Consider the following 8,763-nt stretch of genomic DNA (forward strand, 5'->3'; position numbering starts at 1 on the left):
TTTTCAATTCATTTATCTGCAGGAATGATTGCCGCTATCAGTCTCGCGTTCACCGCCCGGCTGAGGAGGTGAAAGTTTCTCCCCAGGAAGATAAACCGCAAAAGACAATATTGTGCATGATTTGCGCCTTTTTTTTGCAAAGCGAAAAAAAAAAAGGGCAAAAAAAAAAAATAGGGGAGAGTGTGGGGAAGCTCGAAGAGGAGAGAGAAACAATCTCTCGGCCACTTTGCAACATTCCTATAGCCAAAAAAATCACTGAAGGAAGTTTCTTTTTTGTTTTGTTTTGTTTTTTGTTTTTTTTTTGCTGCCCGTGTTGATCTCTCTCCGTTATTGTTATTTGCAGCCAGTTTATTTTTGAGCCCACCCAACCCCCTCCCCCCTTAAACCTCCCTAAGAAGTTAAAGCAGAGGGACAGTGAATATTTTTGGGGCACATTTTTATTATTATTATTTGCAACTGCGAAGATCTCTTCCCTCTTTCACACCAGCCTCTTTTTTTTCTTCTCCCCTCGCTTTTTTTTTTCCCTGATGCCGAAGGGGGTGTTTTTGATGTGGTTGCTTTGGTGGTGATCGTCGCCGACTTTCCAAAGAGGGTGCTTTTCGCTGCTGCTGCTGCTGCTGCTGCTGCTGCTGCTGCTGCTTCTCTCCGCGTTGTGTGTGTGCGCGCGTGCTTTTTTTTTGGTTGCTGCATCGCCGCTGGGAAGATGCTTCTGGATGCTGGACCGCAGTATCCCGCGATAGGAGTCACTACCTTCGGATCGTCTCGCCACCACTCCACGGCCGATGTCACGGACAGAGAAGTGGGGCTGGGGATCAACCCCTTCGCCGACGGCATGGGCGCCTTTAAAATTAACCCCAGCACCCACGAGCTGGCCTCGGCCGGCCAGACCGCCTTCACCTCGCAGGCGCCCGGCTACGCGGCGGCGGCCCTGGGGCACCACCACCACCCGACCCATGTCAGCTCCTACTCCAGCGCCGCTTTCAACTCCACCCGGGACTTTCTGTTCCGCAACCGCGGCTTTGGGGAGGCGGCGGCCGCCAGCGCCCAGCACAGCCTCTTCGCCTCCGCCGCCAGCAGCTTCGCCGGACCCCACGGCCACACGGACGCCGCAGGACACATATTGTTCCCGGGGCTGCACGAGCAAGCCACCAGCCACGCTTCGCCCAACGTGGTGAACGGGCAGATGCGCCTGGGTTTCTCCGGAGACATGTACGGCAGACCCGACCAGTACGGCCAGGTCACCAGCCCCCGCTCCGAGCACTACGCGTCGACCCAGCTGCACGGCTACGGCCACATGAACATGAACATGGCAGCCCACCACGGGGCAGGGGCCTTCTTTCGTTACATGAGGCAGCCCATCAAACAGGAACTCATCTGTAAGTGGATTGAGCCCGAGCAATTGTCAAACCCCAAAAAGTCCTGCAACAAAACTTTCAGCACGATGCACGAGCTGGTGACTCATGTCACGGTGGAGCACGTTGGAGGACCCGAGCAGTCCAATCACATATGTTTCTGGGAAGAGTGTCCAAGAGAAGGGAAACCTTTCAAGGCCAAATATAAACTTGTAAATCACATCAGAGTCCACACAGGTGAAAAACCTTTCCCCTGCCCTTTCCCAGGCTGTGGCAAAGTGTTTGCCAGATCAGAGAACCTCAAAATACACAAAAGAACTCATACAGGTACAGTAACCTTCTCTGTAGCTTTTCTTTCTGTGAGTGAAAGCGCCGAGTGCTCGGGTGGCAGCGCGGGATGCAGGGCGTGGGGGTGTGGGGCCGTGGGGCTGCTTTGCTGAGGGTCGGGGCCGGGGGAATATGGTCCAGGGAGACTTATATTTCCTAAGAGGCAGGCTCCGAGCTCTGTTGCAAAATAAGCTCGGTCACTGCCACGCCAGCGGCAGCAACAAAAAGGAAATTATCCCTGACGAGGCTGAGGGGGAGAAAGGCAAAATTTGCTGCCGGAATTGTGAGGGCAGGGGGAAAAAAAATCACAGCAACCTGTCCTGTTAAATTTATAGGTTTTAATTAATTGTTCTTCGGCGGCGTTGTCTGTGGCAGGATGAGAAATTGTGCTAAATATTCCAGGCAGCTCATTCGCCTCCCCTCAGCAATTCAGGGATTAGTAAATATTTAATTCTGCGGAGCGATTCTAAACAAACCGAGCCCAACGCGTTCGTGTGTCGTTGTTGTGTGAAAGGCAGGCGCTGGGATCCCTGAGAACTTTTCGCAGGCGCAGGCGGTGGAAATGCAGCCCCTAGCTGGGAGAGCCCTCTCCCCCCACTCCCATCGCCGGCGAGCGGAAAGGCAGCGGCGCTTTCCGGAGCGGTCTCGCAGAGGGTTGGTGGGGCTGCCCTTGCATTGTATTCCCCGGCCGGATAATTTTCAATATTGCAAGAAAATACGGGGGAGGGGGCTGGGGTGTATGGGAGGGTAAAATATCACGAGAATGAGCTATAAAAACGGAAACTAGACACCGAGGATCGTGTGTAAATACCATCACGCCTGCTCTCTCGCTCTGAGCATTGCAAGGAGGGAGACGTGCCCAGGGCCGAGGCTGCAAAGGAAACTCTCCCCTCAATAAAAGGAAAAAAAAAGTTATTTAGCCAAACCCCCTCCAAAACAGGCGCTGAGCAAGGGTCGGAGGCACGGAAGAGACAGAGAAGAGTAGAAAGATTTGGGGATTTGAGCCTTCTTCAACTTAGAAAGTTGCAAGTGTTTGAAATGGAGCCCAGGGCTTCGGTCCGGCAGTGCTATGGGGACAATAAGAGGTCCAGCCGGCCCTGCTTAATCAGATCCGTTTTCCCCTCTCCTTCCTTCTGCAATAGGTGAAAAACCATTTAAGTGTGAATTCGAGGGCTGTGACAGGCGCTTTGCAAACAGCAGCGACCGCAAAAAGCACATGCATGTGCACACTTCCGACAAGCCCTATCTCTGCAAAATGTGTGACAAGTCCTACACGCACCCCAGCTCCCTCAGAAAGCACATGAAGGTAAATGCAGGGCGCCGTATGTGCGGGGCCGCCGCCCCGGGCCCTGCGCGGGGACGCCCCGAGGGGGAAGGCGCGCAGGGGCGCCGGCGCGGCCTGGCCGCGGGGGCCGGCGGGGCGCCGGGCCTGCGGGCGGCGGGGCGCGGAGCGCGGTGCGGAGCGGAGCGGCTGGGCCGGCGGCGCGGGTGCCGCAGCGGAGCGGCCGGGCCGGGCCGGGCCGGGCCGGGCCGGGCCGGGCCGCTCCGTCTCCCGCCCGGCGGCCGCGCTGCCCCGGCCCGTCCGGCGCAGCCTTTTGTGCAGGCGCTTGCCGAGGGGAGCGAGGGCGGCGGTGCGCGGAGGCGGCCGGGATCGGGGCCGCCCCCCCGGGCGAGCGGGCAGTGCCCGGCTCTGCCTCCCTGCCGGCGGCGGGCAGCGGCGGCCGGCCGGCCCCAGCGTCGGGCAGCGCCGGAGGGCGCCGCGGGCTGCGCCTCGGGGCTCGGCGCTGGCCTCGGGCGCGTTGTTCCGCGCCTCTGCGCCGGACCACGGGCAACAACAGCCGCAGGGCCGCGCTCGCCTTCCGCTCGCTATTTGTGCCCGCGTTTCTTTTGCAGGTCCATGAATCGTCTTCGCAGGGGTCCCAACCTTCTCCCGCCGCCAGTTCAGGCTACGAGTCCTCCACCCCTCCAACCATCGTGTCTCCATCCACAGAAAACCAGACCGCCAGCTCCTTATCCCCTTCCTCCTCCGCAGTCCACCACACGTCCAGCCACAGCACGCTTACATCAAATTTTAACGAATGGTACGTTTAAAACGCTAAAACAAAACAACAAAAAAACAAAGCGAAACAAAACAAAACCCCCCAAGCGATCAAACAAATACCCTATTTAAAAGACTCCAAAAATAATGAACACTTTGAAATCAGAATTTTAAAAAGGAAACAAAAATAAAATGCTGCCAGTAGACCCAGGACTGAGTAAAATGAAGATGCATTTTTGTTGGTTTTTTTTTGTTTTGTTTTTTCTTCCTTTTTTCATTTTATTTCTCTTCTTTTCATTTCTTTCTTATTTTTTTCTTTCTTTCTCTCTCTCTCTCTCTTTCGCTCTTTTTTTGACTGCTCTGTTCTGCTCTGTTCCAAGGCTTGGTAGGTGAAGGGGTTAGTAGAGTGCGTAAGAAGACAAGGTTACCAGGGCAAATGCCAACTGTGTAGGGCTTTACTGGAAACCACTGATTAGAGATCTCCAACTGCATGTCTGCTCGGGCAGCGGCCTTCCCCCCCATCCCCTCTTGTAAATACAGAATTATTAGCTTCAAAAAAAATGTACTGTTTGATTTTGTAAATAGTTATATCGCAAGTTGAATAAGGGGATATGTGGAGTTGTGGTCTTTGCATATATGTGGGGGGAGGGGAGGGAGGGAGGGAGAGGCGGCGGGTGGGGCGGAGGTGGTGGGGGGGCAGAGGGAAGAGGTAGAAATTCAACTATTTGTACTGAATGGCAAGAATGTTCTAGTAAATGTGTACCAAAATGTGAATTACTTTGTATTATTACAGTCTAAACGTCGATCTAACAGAATATTATTGGTATTAATGTGCTTTTTTGTATAAAGTGCAACATTTCGTCCCAAAGTCCAGTCTAAGTAGTGCAGTAAAATGTTGTTACACGTCCTGTCAAGAAATTCGTATAGTGAAAGCCTGGATCTGCGTGTCAAACTGTTACATTTGTTTATGTAAAGTGATATTAAAAAAAAAAGATATAAACTATATCTGTCCATTGCTTTTGGCAAATACAAGAACATAATGTATATAAATCCTAATTTCCATATTTATCCGCATGTAAAGGTCCGGTTATACATGTTACAAGATATTCAATATTTATGGCTAGAAGAATTGGTATGTAAAATTTAGTTTACAGAACTGTTTGGTAACATTTCGTACCTTATTAAAGATTCTTAAATCCCATGAATTGTGGTAGGAATTCTTATTCGCTCAGTCAACCTGCTGCAACTCCAACTAGCTTTAGGATATTAGAATAAAACTGTCCCAGTTTTTCACTGCTTTCCATTATGTCATCACTAAAGCAGCGAAGGTGATATAAATGTGATAAATGAAAGGATCCCTGCTGGCATTACTATAGTGTGTAATTAGTATTTATATCAAAATTTATGAAACAAATTTTCGGCCGCAGTATAATTTAAATGACCTTTGCAGACATAGAATAACAACCATAAAAATAACAGAAATAGATTGCATATGCTACATAAATATTAATGTGGGGAATTGTTACATGAGAAGTGCTTTACTTCACCCCAACACTGCCCATGAATCTGCATAGACTGGGTCCCTAAATTAAATTAATTCGGATAACATATATTAGGAGATTTAAAACAGAGGAGATTTCAGTTGTTATTTTAATTTAAAGCATTTATGACCATAACTAATTCTCAGGCAGTGGATTCATGACTTTCCTTGGGCCTTTTACTCCAAGAAGTACAGCACTGGTTCACGAAGGCCGTTGTTGTTGTTGTTGTTGTTGGGTATATTTTTGGTGTTTTTTTGTTTTTTTCTCTTTCCTTTTCTTTTTTCTTTCCTTTTTTTTTTTTTTGCTGATATTCCTTAAAACGTGATGTTAATTTAAATCAATTACTTCTTATGTTATGTTATTATTATTACTATAATTTTGCCAGTGTTAATAGCTTTCTAAAAAAAATAAATCTAGGGGATAAGAATTATTTTATGTAATTTGATTATCTTCCTATCTCTTTTATTTATTTCTCATTTACTTAAGAAATTCGTTCCATTGGCTGGCGTTGATACAGTAAATTTGTAAATGAGAAGACAATATAAAAAATCTAAATTACTTGTGCTTAATGACTGTAGCAGAACGCCTTTTCTCTAAATCAGATTGTCTTCCTTGCAGTTTAGTTTGATAGATTTGCAAGCTGTACTGCTTCCACTAACTTAGCCACGGTTGTTGGAACTGTTGGGCTTTGTTCCTGGTTGTAGCCTGCATGATCGCCCCATTAAGCAGACAACGTATCAACAGACAACACAAATCATGAGGTTGGCTAAAGCTGCGAGGGCTTGCGATATGTCATAGAGTGAATTGCACAAACTGACCTTCCAGTAGACCAAGATGACACTTTAACAGCTTCTTTAAAGAAATATTATGTGTACAGCGAGTCAATAGGCATATTAACCGCTGGCGGGGGGAGGGGGCGGCGGCGGGGCGAGCCTGGGCTCCTCTTCGTGCCGCTGCTCCTGGCGGGGTCTGAACCGGCCCTAGCACAGCCCGGGGACACGGGAACAAAACAACGCACGTATTTTTACTGGTCTGTAGCGCTGGGATACTTCCTTTGGTGATTTTTCGCCGCCCCGAAGACCCTCCTTCCCCCCGCGAAGTTTGACGGGGTCAGACGAAGCCCCGCTGCTGGCAGCCGGGCATCGCCGCCTGCTCGCGGGAGAAAGCGGGAGAAGGGGTCGGTTTAACTTTACTTTCTACTAAATGTTATTATTATAAGCCTAATATCAGTTTTCAATGAAAAGAGCGCCACCTTGCAGGGTTTGGCGAGATAGAAAAAAGTTCGAGACCGGTGGGACCTAGGCAGAAATTGTTGGTACTTGGAGAAACGTAATCCAGCGGGCAAAAAGAGCCAGGAAAATATGTTTAGCGTGTCGAAAATGTCACGCTCTGTGCATCTTTCAGGTTGACTGTCCCGTCGGTTTGTCCTGGCATGAGCTTTAAAAAACAACCTAAGCGTAGCTAAAAAAAAAATCGTGGAGCTGGTGTGAGCCATCCTCCTGTCAAGTAAACCAGGAGAAACGTAGCGTGGGCAATATATTTTAAAGATGCATATTGCAAGTTTCTTTGAACTTATGTGAAGTCTCCAGCGGCCGCTCAACACCGATCTGTTACTTACATATATCTGAGCACTTGGTTAACGAGTATTCTCTTAAACTTTTGGTCTGAGGTTTGTTTCAGCGTCCTACAGCATAGAGGATATTGTTGTTGCTGCTGCTGCTGCTGCTGTTGTTTCCTATCGGGGGGTGGGAGGAAGAGTGAAATCCTGGTTGATCGCCACACCATATATGTTCTGAATTAGCGACCATCACTGGGGATGGAGTCGCTGGATTCAAGTCCACACCACACTCATGCTGTTGGCTCTGAAGAAAGGAGCAGTGCTGTAACATACCTCCCCCTCCCCCCCCCCCCGTCAGCCAGAGGGGCATTTTGCAGACAGAGAGGTTGTGAGGAGTCTATCGACTGTTTCCATGCTCAGCTAGTCGCGAAGCCAACTCTCCTGTAGCAATGCACTGTTTTCGGATTTGATCACGAAGGCTTGCAAAGGGACACGTTAATCCTAGCGCTGGAACTTCGACGTGCTCCACTGCTTTGTTTGTCCCTTTAACGTCTGGCTTTTGAGATGATTTTTGGTACTTTTTCTTCATGGGTTGCTAGGTTTCGAAATACACGGGCGTTAGTTGCGAAGGGCAGGGTCAGGGCTGCGCACTAGCGGAAGGCCGCGCTGGCAGCCACCCGCCCCGTTTGGTGCTGTGTTTTTTGGTGTAGCCAAAACGCCGGGGCTCGACGTGCGGCTGCTGCCGGCGCCGTTCGCAGGCTCCCGCGTCCGCGGAAGCTCCCGCGGCCGAGGAAGAGCGATGGGGAAGAGGCAGGGTAGCACCGCTGTGCCTGCGGGAGCGCGCGGGGGGCGCGCTGCTCGGGTGCGCGCAGAAAGTTATAAAACAATAATCGGGTGCTTCTTTTTACCCCCCGAAAGACTCGTCTTTCAGGTCGCTTTAATGGCTTGTGAATGATCGCTTGAATTTTTGAAAAGACGAGGCCGGCATTCATAAAGCAAAGTTAGCTTCTTTAAAGCAGACACTGTTTGAAATGGGGACACGCACTCCGCGCTGGCCTCGCTTATCTCTCTCGCTTTGGCTGTAGGAAAGTAAGCAGTCCCTCGACTGGTACACGTAACTTTGGGACTTTTATTTACTGCTTTTCTGGCCACCCTGGTAAACAGTCTGAACTTCATAAGTTTTCCCACGTTCAGAGCACTTGCTCCTTTTCGAGCAACTTTTAAGCAGCGCAAAATGTTAGAAACGCCGGTGCCTGGTGCAGGCTAGTCCTCAGAAAATGCATGAGACTGCGCCCAGGTCGACAGGAGACTCAGCACAGTCTGTGCGGAGCCGAAATCTCGTTGAAAAGACAACTTCCAGGAGGCAGGACTGAGGGGGGAAAAAAAATCACCTCCTATATAAAAAGCTACTAATACAGGGTAGAGTATTTCAAGTGACCTGATGCTAAACGAGTCGGTGTGTATTTTACTGCTAGAGCTCAGAGTGTAAACAGTGTGTGAACAATATCCCCGTAGCTGCTTTTTAGGCATTTTTTGTATCGCGATTGTATAATGTGCGTATGCACAGCGTGCATTTGCGCACATGCTCATCATCCCCGTTCACACAGGCACCCCTTTCGCACCCCTGCCCGCGGAGGCGCCCTCCCGCCCCGCTCCGTATGTGCGAAGCGCGGGCGCGCTGCACCGCTCCGCACGTGCCCCCTCGAGAGACGGCATCGCCCCGCGCCCGGCCGCGCCGCTCCCGCGGAGACTGCTCCCCTTCCCGTCCCCGTGCGGCTGCTCTCTCCTGCCGGCCTCTGGCCGCCGCCGAGCGGCCGGGCAGCGCCGGGGAGCCCGGCCAGGGGCCGGCCGGCGGCAGCGCGCCCGGCCTCCGCGCCTCGCGGCGGGCCGGCATCCTGCGTGCCCCGAAACCACCAGAAAGTCTGCAGGGAGGACGCGCACTGTCTG

General features: G+C 50.9%; 1 protein-coding gene across 1 annotated transcript; it reads left to right on the forward strand.

The window, feature by feature from the left end:
* The first annotated feature begins 8 nt into the window (after positions 1–8).
* On the forward strand, positions 9–4,918 carry ZIC1 (Zic family member 1). The gene is made up of 3 exons (XM_068954654.1): positions 9–1,679; positions 2,822–2,985; positions 3,573–4,918. The coding sequence occupies exons 1-3, from the start codon at positions 704–706 to the stop codon at positions 3,768–3,770; spliced, it is 1,338 nt and encodes a 445-aa protein (XP_068810755.1). The 5' UTR covers positions 9–703; the 3' UTR covers positions 3,771–4,918.
* Positions 4,919–8,763: the final 3,845 nt, after the last annotated feature.

The sequence above is a fragment of the Struthio camelus genome, chromosome 9 (assembly GCF_040807025.1).
Source record: "Struthio camelus isolate bStrCam1 chromosome 9, bStrCam1.hap1, whole genome shotgun sequence".
NCBI lineage: Eukaryota > Metazoa > Chordata > Aves > Struthioniformes > Struthionidae > Struthio > Struthio camelus.